The sequence below is a fragment of the Dama dama genome, chromosome 11 (genome assembly GCF_033118175.1).
Source record: "Dama dama isolate Ldn47 chromosome 11, ASM3311817v1, whole genome shotgun sequence".
NCBI classification, from domain to species: Eukaryota; Metazoa; Chordata; class Mammalia; order Artiodactyla; family Cervidae; genus Dama; species Dama dama.
In genome coordinates this window covers 83943155-83961474 of record NC_083691.1, presented here as the reverse complement: position 1 = coordinate 83961474, position 18320 = coordinate 83943155, and the positions used below count along the sequence as shown (strand labels likewise).

The following is an 18320-nucleotide window of genomic DNA, read 5'->3' as shown; positions in this document are numbered from 1 at the left end:
AAGTGGAGAATGAAAAAGAAAAAGATAAGTGAATGAACGTACACTTATAAACTTCAGGTTGAAATAAAATATCCAAAGTATGTATTATGCTTATGATTCCAACTCTGCTTTAAATGATTTTTTTAACTTACTGATTACTGTCCTCAATTGTCCTTAATTGAAAACATTTGAGGGTTTTCCTATAATTTCTCAGAATTATTAATACTTGATTTTCAGGTTCAACATGATTTTACTCTAGTAAACAAGCAGAGATGCCGAGATTCATCACCTGCCCAAAGCCAATTCCTTCGGTAACTTTAATGAAAGGAACTTGCAACCCAGTGCTCCAGCTATTTCAAAAGCAGGTTTCTACCCAGAAACAGAAGGATAGGTGGTCAAACTTTAAGCCTGCCACTAGAAAAGAAGACACTTCTTACAGAGAAAGCACAGCCATCTAAGAAATAAGTTTAAGGCAAATTTACTAACATGGAATTTTTATACTAATCATTCACAAGATGAAGTTCTAATCACCTTTGCTTTTCTGATCATCAGGAGCTTTGTAGGAGGTTTTGTTGTGTTTAAAAATCACAATCTGAAACACCACCATGATACATTTATTTTATACATTGACTGCCACTTCTGATGCTTGTGTGCCAGTATCCCAATCCAAATGGCTTACCTACTCTATCTCCAAGGTTTGTACCATGATCCCCAAGCTTCCGTCTTAAACAACACTCCCTCATCTTCCCTCTCTGGTCTGCTGTTGGTGGGAGAAGTTCATTTCTCTGAAGACCACCATTAAGACAGCAGGTTTCAAAGAAATAAACACTAACAGGAGGAGGAGGCAACTCATTTATCCACAGAGAGACTAAAGTCAGAATTTCAAACTTGTCATTGCAAACAGCAGGACATTCTCTGCATAGAGGCCACATGTCGCTTGACTATGAATCCTAAGCAATAAAGATGGATTACAGCCCTGTACTCCAAAAAACTGGGAAGGACAGACTTGTTCCTCTTCTATCCTTAGGTTAGCAGATAAAGAATCAGATTTTCTGAAAGTTTAGAGCTTAGTGCACAAATCCTTTTTCAGGATGGAGCATGAAAAAGACAAACTTACTGAATGGGTAGGAACATATGTGCTTTTGTAACTCTCTTCAGATACAATAGTTTGAGAATAATCCCCTGGGATTAATTTTGCAATGAAATTGCCATGTTGCAAAATTATCTTTAGGATAATTTAATACACAGAAACTTGGAGAATTTTTACAACCTGTGGTCAAAAAAAAACCTTTTTACTACCTATTTACCATTACTATATATTCTTTAATTATTGTAGATTTTACTCTAGTCCGTCTTAGGACTTTTACATCTCCATTTACTATAGGACAACATAAGAGCTATGTATTCCAAAGTTGTGACCTCAGCTAAAGCATAAAATTTTTTTTTAAAGTTGTGATTAGTAGTTACTACTTCATCATTTCATAGAGGATAAAAAAGGAAACTGTCACTGCTATATTTCTGAGATAAAAATTAATACTATTTCATTTTTCTCTCTTGGAATTAAAGTTCTAAGGTATCTATAAATTTATAGAAGATGAATATAGAAAATTCTATTTTTCTTCTTACCTGGCAAGCTTTTGCTATTATGTCTGATGGGGTATCTTGTGAAAAGGCTGGTCTTAGGGCAGCTCCCACCTAGAAAAATGAGTACAAGCATTTTATTTTTAAAGATAAGTAGAGGATGAGATGGTTGGATGGCATCACCAACTTGATGGACATGAGTCTGAGTAAGCTCTAGGAGTTGGTGATGGACAGGGAAGCCCGGTGTGCTGCAGTCCATGGGGTCGCAAAGAGTCGGATACAAACTGAAGGACTGAACTGAGGAAATCTCTTATGTCTTTGGAGATGAAAACACACAGGACACATCTTTGTTCCTTTCCTTTTTATCATGTCTCTTATCTCTCTTTTTGATAACAATAAACTCAATCATACCATTCTTCTTTTGCTTTCCAGGAGATTATCATTATCTAATCTGTTCGAATTGTATATCAAATAAGTAATTAATTTTGTTTCTTTTTCATTTTTTTTTCTTTTTCATTTATTTTTAATAGTACATGGGATTTTCTGACAAAGCCACATGTTCCCACAGATAAGAGAAAATTGCTATTTTTCTCCTGTCTACATATTCTTGAACATACTTCTAACAGTGTTTACCTCCTGGACAAATCTCATATAACTGAGGTTATTTTAAAAGTTCAATTTCCTTAAATAACTGAGTAGTACTAAAAATTCACAGAGTCACTAAAAGACCTTAAAAATCATTTCACTTCAAAACAAGATGTCTTAAAAGAAAGTTGCTTAAGAAATACTAATTTATGTACGTCTCTCAGAGTAATAAATGAAGGAATATGAGCTTTAGTTTTCCAGCCAAGTACTAACCAGGTCCACTCTGCTTACTGCTTTATTTTAATAAGCCAGTATCAGTCACAGATTCTTGGCTATATTAGATTTAATACGTATGATGTGAATAAGGAATTAGATATAGTCAACTCCTAATTTGAGATTTCTCCCCTTACACTAGAGATTCAGTCACTAAGGCTTATGAACAGGAGTTTGGAAATCAAATAAGCATCCCTCTCAGTGACTAAACACACATGGCAAGTAACCAGTATTTGCATTTCAATGATCAACTGTAGTAATCGTACTTCAGAGGTGCTATTAGGTCTCACACTGAAGGAGAAAGAGAATATATTATAAAACATATTATTGGGTTGACTGATAAACCTGGAATATGACAGATTATATAAAAGTAGTACATCAATGTTGAATTTCTTCAAGTTGATAACTGTTCTGTGGTTATGTAAGACAACTTTCTTGTCTTTTGGAAACACAGACTAAAGTGCTCAAGAGTAAAGATACATGATTTTGATAATTTATTTTTAAACAACTCCAGAAAAAAAAAAAGCTGAGAGAGTGTATGTTGTGAGCAGAGAGAGAAAGAGAAAACGTTAAAGCAAATGAGGCAAAATTCTCAATTGGCAAATGTGAATGAAGGATGAAGGGTATAAGACAAGGTCTTTTTATACTATTCTTGCAATTATTTCTGTAGGTTTTAATTATTTCTAAATAGGAAGATTAAAAAAAAAAAAGAGACCATTCTGATAGATTGGGTATTTGAGAGTAAATCATTATACAAAAGTGTTCTATAGCCATTTGGACTAGAAAGTATAACTTCTTTACCTATACTTATAATGGAAAAAAATGGACTATACATTATCCACACTTTTTAATTTTGTGTATGTTTGCGCATAGATGTTAGATAAGGTACGATGTGACTGAAGCCACGATTTTGGTATAATCACAGTGGAAAAAAATAGCTTATTCCTTTCTTATTAACAAGTTTCTCACTCCTTCACATAATCCACCATTTTTAGGATTACATCCATTGTGCATCCTTTTATTTGGGGGGGCGGGGGGCGCGGGATGCTGCATGTGGCCCAGGGATGGAAACTGTAACCTCTGCAGTGGAAGTGTAGTATCTTAATCACCGGGTCACCAGGAAGTCCCTATTGTGCCTCCTTTGAAGAACATAAATACAGATATAAATTTCAGGAGAAACAAGTATATCTGTTTAGAGTATAAAAAAAAATCTTTTCAAACATACAGTTCTTTTGGTAATAGTTTTCACTGCTACTAAAAGTTAATTTATCCTTCAGCATACAAAAGACAATTGCTTTTTATTTTTAAAAATGCTTATCAAGTCTTGACATATAAAAATAAAGGCAGTAAATCCACAACACTCTTTAAATGTTCCTTTTATCTTTAAAATGGCATGACTAAAAATCTAAACATAAGAATGGAAAGCCAGGCTGGAACATCTATTCTAGTTTTATCACTAATACTACCTCATGACTTAAAAATAGTGACAAGTTTTATATTATTGTTCCTTCAGCTGTGAACTGATCCTAACTATGTAACAGACAATGGGAAAAAGCATAAACATGGTACATGAATAAATAGGTTACAGGTCCAAATACATTTTTCCAGGGGAGTTTCACTTTGGTGTTCACTCAAACGATCAATTTTAATTTTGAAACAAATAAAGTATCTCACATTAGCTTGATACTGCTCCAGAATCACATGACCTGGGAATTCTGGCTCAGGCACAGAGGCAAACTTCTTGATAATGTCTTCGAGTGCTTGGAGACCAGCCATCCGTAGCTGGTTACTATGATCGGTTGCAGCCATGAATGCCATGCGAATTAGGTCAGAGAGATGAAGTACCAAGAGATCATCTAAAAATAAAAATAGAAGGCAAAAAGGAAAACATTTCCAAAATTAAGTGTAATAATAAAAAAATACAAAATGAATTTAAGAAGCATTTATGATCAACATATCATACCAAGTTTAAAAATAAAAAAGATATACTTTCAAGAAAGTTTCCATATCGTAATCTCTGAAGAACTGTGGTAAACCTTTATACAATATGATAACATGGATTATATTATAGGATGTATGATGACATTTGAAGCAAAATAACTGATTACCATAACTTTCCCCAATGGAATCTGTAATTCTTTTGTCAACAGGAATTGGCAAACTTTTTCCATAAAGAACCAGATAATAAGCATATTTGGCTTTCCCGGCCATGTAATTTCTCTCATAACAATTCAATTCTGCTGTTGCAGTCTGTACATAGACCATATGTACACAGACAGCTATACTGTGCTCCATAAAACTATTTATAAAAACAGACTGCAGGCTAGATTTGGACTGCAAGCTGTAGTTTACCAGCCTCTACTCTGGAAGATTTCTATAAGGTTAGATGGAGAAAAGGGAAGTCTTTTTCCTTTTAGCCCTCAAATAAAGGCTGCCCTAGATCCATACTATCAAGCATAAAAGCAAGTATCAGAAGAATTCAAAAGATACCAAGTAATTTAACTACATCTTAAAACAAAGTTCAAAACTATTTAAAGGAATATAACAAAATCCAGCACTAGTAACTTAAAATTTGCAATGTCCAGCAGCTAGCTAGATGGTGCGATCACTCACCTAGAGCCAGACATTCTGGAATGTAAAGTCAAGTGGGCCTTAGAAAGCGTCACTACAAACAAAGCTAGCGGAGGTGATGGAATTCCAGTTGAGCTATTTCAAATCCTAAAAGATGATGCTGTGAAAGTGCTGCACTCAATATGCCAGCAAATTTGGAAAATTCAGCAGTGGCCACAGGACTGGAAAAAGTCAGTTTTCATTCCAATCCCTAAGAAAGGCAATGCGAAAGAATGCTCAAACTATAAAACGATTGCACTCATCTCACATGCTAGCAAAGTAATGGTCAAAATTCTCCAAGCCAGGCTTCAACAGTACGTGAACGGTGAACCTCCAGATGTTCAAGTTGGTTTTAGAAAAGGCAAAGGAACCAGAGATCAAATTACCAACGTCAACTGGATCATCGAAAAAGCAAGAGAGTTCCAGAAAAACATCTATCTCTGTTTTATTGACTATGCCAAAGCCTTTGACTGCATGGATCAACAAGCTGTGGAAAATACTTCAAGAGATGGGAATACCAGACCGCCTGATCTGCCCCCTGAGAAATCTGTATGCAGGTCAGGAAGCAACAGTTAGAACTGGACATGGAACAAGAGACTGGTTCCAAATTGGGAAAGGAGTATGTCAAGGCTCTATATTGTCACCCTGCTTATTTAACTTATATGCAGAGTGAAGTCCCTTAGTCGTGTCCAACTATTTGTGAACCCCATGGACTGTGTGTAACCTGCCAGGCTCCTCCATCCATGTGATTTTCCAGACAAGAATACTGGAGTGGGTTGCCATTTCCTTTTCCAGGGGATCTTCCTAACCCAGGGATGGAACCTGGGTCTTCCGCATTGCAGGCAGACTCTTTACCCTTTGAGCTATGAGGGAATCCCCATATGCAGAGTACATCATGAGAAACACTGGGCTGGATGAAGCACAAGTTGGAATCAAGACTGTTGGGAGAAATATCAATAACCTCAGATATGCAGATGACACTACCCTTATGGCAGAAAGTGAAGAAGGACTAAAGAGCCTCTTGATGAAAGTGAAAGAGGAAAGTGAAAAAGCTGGCTTAAAGCTCAACATTCAGAAAACTAATCATGGCATCTGGTCCCATCACTTCATAGCAAATAGATGGATAAACAGTGGTAACAGTGACAGACTTTATTTTGGGGGGGCTCCAAAATCACTGCAGATGATGACTGCAGCCATGAAATAAAAAGATGCTTACTCCTTGGGAAAAAGTTATGACCAACCTGGACAGCGTATTAAAAAGCAGAGATGTTACTTTGCCAACAAAGGTCCGTCTAGTCAAGGCTATAGTTTTTCCAGTAGTCATTTATGGATATGAGAGTTGGACTATAAAGAAAGCCGAGCACAGAAGAATTGATGCTTTTGAACTGTGGTGTTGGAGAAGACTCTTGAGAGTCCCTTGGACTACAAGGAGATCCAACCAGTCCATCCTAAAGGAAATCAGTCCTGAATATTCTTTGGAAGGACTGATGTTGAAGCTGAAACTCGAATACTTTGGCCACCTGATGCGAACAGCTGACTCATTTGAAAAGACCCTGATTCTGGGAAAGATTGAAGGAGGGAGGAGAAGGGGATGACAGAAGATAAGATGGTTGGATGGCATCACTGACTCAATGAACATGAGTTTGAGTAAACTCCAGAGTTGGTGATGGACAGGTAGGCCTGGCGTGCTAAAGTCCATGGGGTCACAAAGAGTTAAACAGGACTGAGCGACTGAACTGAACTGAACTGAGCAGCTAGTATAAAATTACTACAGATGTAAAAAAGCAGGAAACTATATCCCATGACTAAGAAAATAAAAACAAAATGCAATGAACAGAAATTGGTCCAAAAACAAAAGGGATAACACAGTTAGCAATAGGGATCTTTCAGTTCAGTTCGGTTCAGTTCAGTTAGGGACCTTTAAGCAGCTATTATAAAGAGCTATTATAAACACATTGCCTAAACAAAAGATGAGAAATCCCAAAGGGGATTTCTAGAGCTATAAAAAGATATCTGAAGTAAAAAATACCCTGAATAAGATTAACAATGATTAGACAATGAAGAAGAAAAGATCGGTGAACTTAATGACATAGCACCAGAAATTATATAAAGAATTTATCAGGTTCAAGAACTCTAAAATTCTTCAGGAGGCTGCAATACCCTCACAGGCTTTTTGAAGCAGTGGCAATTCTGATCCCCAAACAACTTCTATTTTAAAAGGCTTTTATTATTTTTGCTACTGTGAAGGTTACCAGTATCTTCCAAATTTTTCATCTGCCTATCTAAAATTCTACCAATTTTAGAATTTTAAGTTTGAAAAAGAGTATCTATTGATTTGGGGAAGGGAAGTAAAGGGGAGAGAAAAAAATTTTCTGGCTCCCAATGCTTCCTTACCTAAGACAGGCAAAAACACATTATCAATAAAAACTAGGCATAATAAACTATTATCAGAATTTGGGAGGAAATTTCCAAGGCAGAAGAAACTGGACTGAAATGAGCCATTCATATTATGCTAACTCAAAAGTAAATAAAAACTCATTACTCCTTCTGTATTGTCACCTAATTTACAATTTATATCAATCTATACCAATGAAAAACTAGGCAATTGATCCCAGAATGAAAGTGCTGTTGTTGCTTCTCTTCACAATCTCTACCTATGACATTTCTCAATTCAAGACCTCTAACTTTTCCCCAAATCCAAGGAGGTGAATGCCTAATGTGGGGAGAAAGGGAAAGACACTGGGCAGAAACCCAAAATGGGGAAAGAATTAGGGGACTGATAGAGGTTTATTGATGACAAACCTAGACAGTGTGTTGAAAAACAGAGACATTACTCTGCCGACAAAGGTTTGTATAGTCAAGGCTATGGTTTTTTTCCCAGTGGTCATGTATGGCTGTTGAGAGCTGGACTGTAAAGAGGGCAGAATGCCAAAGAATTGATGCCTTCATATTGTGGTTCTGGAGAAGACTCCTGAAAGTCCCTTGGACAGCAAGGAGATCAAACCAGTCAATCGTAAGAGAGATCAACCCTGAATATTCACTGGAAGGACTGATGCTGAAGCTTCAGTATTTTGGTCATCTGATGTGAACAGATAACTCATTGGAAAAGTACCTGATGCTGCAAAAGACTGAGGGCAGAAGGAGAAGAGGGCATTAGAGAATGAGATGGCTGGACAGCCTTATCGATGAAATGGACGTGAACTTGGGCAAACTCCGGGAGATGGTGAGGAAAGGGAGGCCTGGAGTGCTGCAGTCCATGTGGTCGCAAAGAGTCAGACATGACTGGACGACTGAAGAACAACAGAGGTTTATAATATCCTGGGATTTCTGCCCCACAGAACCATAACTTAATAAATTTCTGTTATTTTAAACCATTAAGTTTACAGTCATTTCTTATAATAACAACAGAAAACTAACTTAACTTAATGTTTCCTTGGTACCTTATCCTACTTATAGCAAAAGTTTCTTCTTGGAAAACCCTCTCTCTTCCTATAAAATTCAGCTTCAAAATGACCTTTTCTTTGAGGTTTTCCCGAGTTCTTCAGGAAATGAATAGCAATTTTTTATGTTCCCAAAATACTCTATCCTTCCACTACTGGGAAATACAATTATTTGAGTGACAAATTTGTCTCTTTGTCTTCTAGACTAGAACATCTTCAAAAGCACAGACTGTCATTTTTTTCCTTCTGGATCCCCAGTGGATAGCAAAGAACAAGTTTTGATGACTATTTGATGAATGACATGATTAAAGACACTGCGTTCACAACATATTGTGCTTTACTGGCATCCTGTATCACAGTCACATCTTATACACAGTGTAATACAGTTTTACTTTTTGTCTTTTAATCCACTGTGACTCTTACTGCTTCTTACACATAGTAAAATAAACTGGAAGGCATTTTTAACATATAGACCTCAATACTAATAATACATGCGATGTCTTCAGATATTTTAAAACATGACAGGATGATGAAGAGACAACAAAGCATAAGATAAGAGAGTCTGTTACTCTACCACTCTCTCAGCTTCTCTGGGTTTCTTCATTTGTAAGTGAAAATACTAAACCTGATGATCTCCGTAAATTCCGTTTAATATCTGATCCAGGGGATATATGGTATAAAAGCTTACAAATGATCAAAAAGTAAAAGGTTCCAGTAATGAACAACTTCACCTTTTCAAAAATATGCAATAGCATTTCTGAAATCTGAGTTTAAAATCTGCCATGGCATTCACAAACTCTGACATTCTCCATGGCTGGGGACTGCAAAATGCACTTTATTTATTCACCTTAAACTTTTGCTATAAGTAGGATAAGGTACCAAGGAAACATACGTTACTGTCATCATTATGCGTAGGGCCATCATTATTCTTAGGATAAATGATTAAGATGAATATATCTTAAGGTAGATAGATATATTATATATCATTTCCTCAACTTACCTTGCCACTTTCCTCAACTTACCTTCCAAATAAAGATCAGAAGAGAGACACAATGCAGAGAGGACAAAAAACAAAAGGCAAAAAGCAAGGAAACTTACAATAAATGAAGTGCAAAGTCTAAAGCATGTTACAAAGCAGTAAAATATTTCAAACCTATAAAAAAAATACCCTGGGGAAAAGAAGTACTGATTTTAAATTTACTTGTAGGGTTTCGTAGTTTAGCAGAACGTGCCATGGCAAGATCAAAGTGAGCCTGGTCTGCATTCTCACACAGATTGATGATTCGACACAGGCAATCAGCAGCAAATACTCGCGTGGCCCAGCGAGGTGCCACGAAGGGCTTTGATTTATCTTCTTCTCCAAGTGTGGTAAACATGGTATCATCATCCATCTCGTCTTTCTTCTCAAACTCCTCATCTTTTCCACTGCTTAAGGGAGCTGCAGTACTCATATCTGTAACAAGAGTAAAAGCACATTATGACAACCTCACGTATAGCGATGTATACTATATGATGTATACTATATGATGTATACTATATGATGCTTTAGATATAGCAGTTTGAAGGCATCTAATTTAAAAACAGTGGAATTGGCAAGGTTCTTTTTAGAGAATCAATTAAAAAACCAGAGGGGGACTGGGTACAAAGCATGGAAGACAGGCTCAAGGACGTGATGTACACCATGAGGAATGCAGGCAATAATTCTGTAATACAGTAAATGAAAAGTAACCTTTAAAAACTGTATAAAAATTAAAACAAATAAACAATAAAAGTAGTTATCAGATATCACTTTGAAATTCAATAATATTGTTTTGTCTCCTTTGCATGTACTTTCACAATAATTATTTTTATGAAAGGTATGATTGCTGATCTGTTTATGATAGTAAAATAAAATTTCTCCTTAAATATATTTAATTTAAAAAAATAAATAAAAATAGAAATGAAAAACCAGGGAAAGAATAACAAAGATATTTACATATTTCACTACTTCTACATCTTATGTTGAACAAGACAGTAATCTGGGACTGTAATATATGAAAATTAGTTTGAACTTAGTTATCTGCCAAAAAATAATCAGAGTTCATTAGTTTGTAATATAATTTAACCTTAATTAATCCCTTTACAGGGATTTATAGATTATAACTTATTAGTATTTAAAAATGTAGGCTCAAATTTATATATATGTATAAATATCTGTATATGGTATATATCTCTAGATATGTATCAAAAATAAATAATTTCCTTATTTTAAGAATATATATATTAAATACATACCACTAGAAGCTGCTAGGACATCTTTACAAAGCATTAGCCAATGAGAAAGCTTTTCTACAGCCAGCGATGACAGCATATGTCCCAAAGTATCATGGATATCAGAACATAATTTTCTGTCTGTCTCCCGGTCCAACATTCCAAAAAGAAGTCCCTCAAGACCAGTTTCTGTTATATTAACACCTTGATGCCGGCAATGGATATCACTTCGAGAACTTGCTCCAGGCGCAAAAGAACTAACATCTGAAAAGCAAATATTTCAAATGAAAATTGTACAGGACTTTATTGCATACTAGTGGTAATAGTTATGTTAAAGACATGTAAATGTCTTTAAATGAAAAGACATGTAAATGAAAGACATGTAAATTCACAACAACAAAACCAGTTAGCTATATACACAATTCAACTACGGTCTCCAAATTACATATTTTTAGAATTAGAATTTAATCTGACAATGAAAGTAAAAATCCTGCTCTTTAAGACTGATTATCCTATGGTATTTTAAACAAATCTCCAGGGAATACTTGATAAATATATTTGATTTCAACAAGAAAAGTGTGGGAAAGAGACATATTTTTAAATAGATTTGATCATCTGAAAAAATTATTGCTATATATGTTGGATGAACAAATTGAAACTGAAGCACTCCAAAGACATAATAAGGAGAGCCTTGCAGAAAACAGCCACAGTCAGGGGAATTCAAAGACAGCAGGAAATGGAAGATTCTGAGGAAGTAACATTCTAGAGAGATTAAGCACAGATGTCTATTTTTCACTTAGCAGTATAGCGTGAATATTTTCCCATAGCAGGAATTAGACTTCCACAACATGAATTTACATGAACATTGCAAATCACTGACTTAGGAGTACATTAACTGATTAACCACTGAGGAGAAATACCTGAAAGAGGCTAGGTCAAAGGGTTAGCATGGTTTGAAAACTTGGAGGATATACTGACAAAAAAATCCTCCAAGGAAATTTGTGTGACTTTACATTTCTATCAGCGGTATAAGAAATTTCTCTTTTATTCATACCTCTCCCAACACTGGTTAAAATCATAATTTTTATCTTGATCAGTTTTATAGAAGAAAATGCTATCTTATGATTATATTAACATGTAACTATTTAATCATTAGAGGTTAAAGATATTTCATATGTTGGTATTGCTTCCTTAATAAAACACCTCTTTTGCGTACTCTTGTGATATTTACAGATGCATAGAAGAGTTACCCTAGCAGGGCCCAGACTACCCTATGAAGGTCTGATATCACAGTTAGTCCTTGACTTGCATCTGGGGATTGGGTTTCAAGAGAGCCCCATCATTTCCCGATAAAAGTGGCTGAGTATGCCTAAGTCGTCTCTACCAACAATAGGGTTTATGCTGGACATCTGTTTAGGCTGAACAACAAACTTTCAGAAAATCTGAACTTTCAGTATATGCTAGGTAAATCATACCTATTTGACTAGCCCCTAATAAAAACCTTAGGCACTGAGGGTCTAGCAAGCTTCACTGGAAGACAACATTTTACATGTGTTGTAAAAACTCCTTGCTGGGGAATTAAGAGTATCCTGTGTGATTCCATGGGGAGTGAATTCTCAGAAACTTATGCCTGGTCTGCTCTGGACTTCACTCCATGTACCTTCTCCCTTTGCTGATTTTACTTTGTATCCTTCTGCTGTTATAAATCATAGCCATAAATGTGACTATATGCTGAGTCCTAGTGAATCACCAAACATGGCGGGCGGCGGGGGGGGGTGGGGTCTTAGGCCCCTTGGTACACACTTGTAAAAGCTTTACAAATATTAAAATACAAATGCACACATTTTAATAAACAAAGGATATTTTGTGAATATTTTTCCCATTCTTAGTTTATCTCTTTCAATATTGATTATGGTGACTGGCAGAAAAGTTTTGAAATTTTTATTCAAGGGAATTCTGTAACTACTTTTGGTGCCATGCTTTCTCACCAAAAAGCAGTAATGTTTACTGCTAGATTTTCTGTAGTAAACTTCCTATACACTCTACAATACAAAGTGTGTTTGCTAACAGAGTTCTTATTTACATTATGCTAAAATTGAAGCTATTTTGGTATGTTACTTCTTGGTACCCGAGAAACTACTATGCATTAGGAAGCTCTTAAAAGTAGAAATTTTCGTTCACTATAGGGGAAATATGTCTGTCAATTAATCTCTTGAAAAGTTCCCAAACCACCTGCCCCTAGAACCAGAGGAAAAGTGAAAGTGAAAGTCACTCAGTCATGTCCGACTCTTTGTGACCCCATGGATTATACAGTCCATGGTATTCTCCAGGCCAGAATACTGGAGTGGGTAGCCTTTCCCTTCTCCAGGGGATCTCCCAACCCAGGGATCGAACCCAGGTCTCCTGCACTGCAGGTGGATTCTTTACCAGCTGAGCCACAAGGGAAGCCCAAGAATACTGAAGTGGGTAGCCTATCCCTTCTCCAGGGGATCTTCCTGACCCAAGGATTGAACCAGAGTCTCCTGCATTGCAGGTGGATTCTTTACCAACTGAGAAATCAGAGAATCCCCAGAGGGCTAATTACATATGCAAGCTATACTTATAACCCTTGGAAAAGCAAAAAGAACTGAAGAAAGTAAAGATCTACTTTTCACTACCCAAACATCTACTGACATTTCATAGTTTTATTGGTTACTGTGGTCTTAACTTCTTCAAGGAAAAGTAACATCACAAAAAATTAACTACTGTCAGACATCAGAAGCTTTCAGGAATCCTCAAAATAGATCATTTCTCTTTTCAGAAACCTTTTATGAAAAAAAAAAAGAAACCTTTTATGGATACAAGGCAATACCCCTTATACAGTTAAAATATCCTTGAGGGATGGCAGAAGTGTTCTGACACTAAAAGCTACCCCCAAAATTTAAAGCTATGAAATTTTTAAAAGGTCAGTCAGTTCAGTTTCTCAGTCATATCTGACTCTTTGTGACCCCATGGACCGCAGCACGCCAGACTTCACTGTCCATCACCGACTTCCAGAGCTTGCTCAAACTCACGTCCATCAAGTCAGTAATGCCATCCAACCATCTCATCCTCCGTTGTCCCCTTCTACTCCTGCCTTCAATCTTTCCAAGTATCAGGGTCTTTTCCAAGGAGTTAGGTCTTGGCAACAGGTGGCTAAAATATTGGAGCTTCAGCTTCAGCATCAGTCTTTCCAACGAATACTCAGGACTGATTTCCCTTAGGATGGACTGGTTTGAACTCCTTGCAGTCCAAGGGACTCTCAAGAGTATTATCCAACACCACAGTTCAAAAGCATCAATTCTTTGATGCTCAGATTTCTTTTGAGTCCAACTCTCACAACCATACCTGACTACTGGAAAAACAATAGCTTTGACTAGATGGACCTGTTGGTAAAGTAATGTCTCTGCTTTTTAATATGCTGTCTAGGTTGGTCATAGCTTTTCTTCCAAGGAGCAAGTGTCTTTTAATTTCATGGCTGCAGTCACCGTCTGCAGTGATTCTGGAGTCCAAAAATAAAGTCTGCCATTGTTTCTATTTGTCCCCACCCATTTGCCATGAAGTGATGGGACCGGACGGCATGATCTTTGTTTTTTGAATGTTGAGTTTTAAGCCAGCTTTTTTGCTCTCTTTTCTCACTTTCATTAAGAGGCTCTTCAGTTCTTCTTCGCTTTCTGCCAAATGGGTGGTTAATCTGCGTATCTGAAGTTATTAATATTTCTCCCGGCAATCTTGACTCCAGCTTGTGGTTCATCCAGCCTGGCATTCTGCATGATGTACTCTGCATATAAGTTAATAAGGAAGGTGACAATATAGAGCCTTGAAGTACTCCTTTCCCAATGTGGAACCAGTCTGTTGTTCCATGTCCAGTTCTAACTGTTGCTTCCTGACCTGCATACAGATTTCTCAGGAGGCAGGTCAGGTGGGCTGGTATTCCCATCTTTAGAAGAATTTTCCACAGCCTGTTGTGATCTACACAGTCAAAGGCTTTGGTGTAGTCAATAAAGTAGAAATAGATGTTTTTCAGGAACTCTCTTGCTTTTTCGATGTTGGCAATTTGATCTCTGGTTCCTCTGCCTTTTCTAAATCCAGCTTGAACATCTGGAAGTTCACGGGTCATGTACTATTGAAGCCTGGCCTGGAGAATTTTGACCATTACTTTGCTAGCGTGTGATATGAGTGCAACTGTGCAGCAGTTTGAACATTCTTTGGCATTGCCCTTCTTGGGATGGTAATGAAAACTGACCTTTTCCAGTCCTATGGCCACTGCTGAGTTTTCCAAATTTGCTGGCATATTGAGTGCAGCACTTTCACAGCATCATCTTTTAGGATCTGAAATAGCTCAACTGGAATTCCATCACCTCCACTACCTCTGTTCCTAGTGATGCTTCCTAAGGCCCACTTGACTTCGCATTCCAGGATGTCTGGCTCTAAGTGAGTGATCACACCATCGTGGTTATCTGGGTCATTAAGATCTTTTTGTATAGTTCTTGTATGTATTCTTGCCACCTCTTCTTAATATCTTCTGCTTCTGTTAGGTCCATACCATGTCTGTCCTTTACTGTACCTATCTTTGCATGAAATGTTCCCTTGGTGTCTCTAATTTTCTTGAAGAGATCTCTAGTGTTTTCCACTCTGTTATTTACCTCTATTTCTTTGCATTTGATCACTGAGGAAGGCTTTTTTATCTCTCCTTGCTATTCTTTGGAACTCTGCATTCAAATGGGTAGTTTTCCTTTTCTGCTTTGCCTTTAGCTTCTCTTCTTTTCTCAGCTATTTCTAAGTCCTCTTCAGACAACCATTTTGCCTGTTTGCATTTCTTCTTCTTGGGGATGGTCTTGACCACTACCTCCTGTAAAATGTCACAAACCTCCTTCCATGGTTCTTCAGGCACTCTGTCTATCAGTTCTAATCCCTTGAATCTGTTTGTCACTCCCACTGTTTCATCGTAAGGAATTTGATTTAGGTCATACCTGGATGGTCTACTGGTTTTCCCTACTTTCTTCAATTTAAGTCTGAATTTTGCAATAACGAGTTCATGATCTGAGCCACAGTCAGCTCCTGGTCTTGTTTTTGCTGACTGTATAGAGCGTCTCCATCTTTGGCCGCAAAGAATACAATCAATCTGATTTCAGTATTGACCATCTGGTGATGTCCATGTGTAGAGTCTTCTCTTGTGTTGTTGGAAGAGGGTGTTTAAAAAGTTAAAAATTTAAAACTACCAGGAAAACTATACAGGAATTTTAAAAACAAGTTTTATTTAAAAGAGTAAGAAAATTGACCATATTACAATGAAAAAATGTTCCTTAATAAGTAACACTCATTTTAAATATTAAAATACTTAAAACGAATGACTGATAACAGGACTTACGAGTGCCACTGCTCTCTTTGTCCCCTGAATTTTTCGCCAGGCTCATGGCATATTCACATACTTCAGCTGCTTCTCTTTGCGCAAGTTGCCGGAGACAGGCCACAGCTGCTCGTCGAAGTAATAGATGGGAACTACACAGATGAACCTGTAAAGCGTAACAATTTTAGACTTTTTTAAAAAAGCTGTAATCTCACTCGTCTAATGGATATATATTAACACCTAATTTCTGAAGAGGCTCTTCATTTAACCCCCTTATTTGTTTCCAATATAGCCAAATGATGGACTTTTCAAAAACTGGCAATACTAATAAATTATAGAGTATTTTAACAGGCTACAAAAGAACTGTCCCAAGTCTTGGGCTAAAGATCATATAATAAACTTAGATTAAAACTCAGAAGGATCTTTTGCACATTTTATACACAGTCCTATTAAACTCTGTCACTGAAAATTTTTTTTTTTGGACCTAGAGAGTGTCATATTGAGTGAAGTCAGACAGAGGAGAAATATCATATGAAAACCCTTACATGTGGAGTCTAAAAAAAAAACACAAATGAACTTATAAAACAGAAAGAGACTCACAGAGTTAGAAAACAAACTCATGGTTGCCAGGGGGACGGGACAGTTAGGACTCTGGCAAGGTCACGTACACACTGCTATACTTAACATGGAGAACCAACAAAAACCTACTGTATAGCACACGGAACTCTGCTCAGTGTTATGTGCCTCAGAGGGGTTTGGGGGAGAACGGATATAGGCATATGTACGGCTGAGTCCCTTTACTCTTCACCTGAAACTATTACAACATTGTTCATCGACTATGAAGTCACTCAGTCGTGTCCGACTCTTTGTGACCCCATGGATTACATAGCCCACCAGGCTCCTCTGTCCATGGAATTTTCTAGGCAAGAATACTGGAGTGGGTTGCCATTCCCTTCTCCACGTCACTGAAATTTTTAAAGTGCACGGAGATCAAGTGTACTAAATGAAAAGTCACAGGGTGAGCACACAGTAAGAACTGAAAGTAAAGGAAGGTACATATTAAAATAAAAAATTAAAATTAAGCAAACATAAATATCTGAAAAGAGCTACAAAACAGATTATTTTGGTATAGAATATTTTTCATTTCAAAAGCTCCTGAAATAATCAATATAGTACACTCTAATACATGATATAAACCATAAGACATACCACTGCATGATAATTAAGAGCTCAGGCTCCAGTTGCCAGACTGGGTTTAAATCACACACTTACTCCTGTGTGATCTTAGGGAAGTTACCTAACCTCTCTGTGCCTTGTTTGTGCATCTATGAAATGAGGATAGCAATTTCCCACAGAAATATAGTGAAAATAAAATAAGTTTTAAAATAATATTTTATTTAGAACAGTAGATGATACATAGTAAATCATATAATAGATAATAAATCTATTATCACTCAATCTATCGATCTGATTCATCAAGCAAATATTAAACTCTGCTCCATATGTTGCTTTTTAAGCAAGGAAGCAAGACATTTTAGAAAGAATCTCATCCAGAAATGATGGAGGGGAAAATAATTATATGGAAGACATCACTCCTTCACAATGCTAGATAATGTATTTTTATGCTGTTAATATAGCATTTGTAACTCTTATTTTTGCATAAAGCTCACAACCACTGAAATTATACCAAGTATTAAAAAAACAAAATATAACTGAGGAGAGAAAACCCAACAGATTAGATTTTTTCAACATAATGTTTTCTTTTCTCTTCCTAAAAATAACGACATTTTAAAACTTTCAAATATTCTACGGGTAAGGTTAAGCATGGTCATATGACACAGAAGGAACAAATCTCTCAGAGTTTTGCTTTTTTATCTGTACAGATAGGTCCATCCTACCTATCTTATGCAACTGTGGAAAGATCAAAGCATTAAACATATATGAAGCAGAACACCATATAATTTCATTTAATTACAATTAAATAGAATTGTAGCTAAGAAAATACACTCAACAAATCCTGAGTCAAAGTGAAAGAAATAAAATATCTTAAGGTTTACATAATGTTTTTAAAAACTCAGTTTTAACAGTCCTGAAGTCACTTTCCCACCCCTCCATTTCAACATCTCTGATATTAGAGATGCAAATTATCACTGATGGTGTTTTGCAGCCACTGTGAGCCAGGTAACAATTAAGTTGTATTTGTTTGGAAACTTTCCCTTGACACTTTCTGGTAA

General features: G+C 36.6%; 1 protein-coding gene across 3 annotated transcripts in view; it reads right to left on the bottom strand.

Moving 5' to 3' along the window:
• The window catches only part of HEATR5B (HEAT repeat containing 5B), a 94863-nt gene that overhangs the window by 29026 nt on the left and 47517 nt on the right, over positions 1-18320 (bottom strand). For all 3 annotated transcript variants that reach the window (XR_009694805.1, XM_061155586.1, XM_061155587.1), the window contains 5 exons: positions 16108-16252; positions 10743-10982; positions 9670-9921; positions 4093-4274; positions 1606-1674 (listed from right to left, as the gene is read on the bottom strand). Coding sequence is in view for 2 of the 3 variants with exons in the window: in XM_061155586.1 (XP_061011569.1) it covers positions 1606-1674; positions 4093-4274; positions 9670-9921; positions 10743-10982; positions 16108-16252 (888 nt within the window). In the remaining variant the exon portion in view is untranslated. The remainder of the gene's footprint in view (positions 1-1605; positions 1675-4092; positions 4275-9669; positions 9922-10742; positions 10983-16107; positions 16253-18320) is intronic.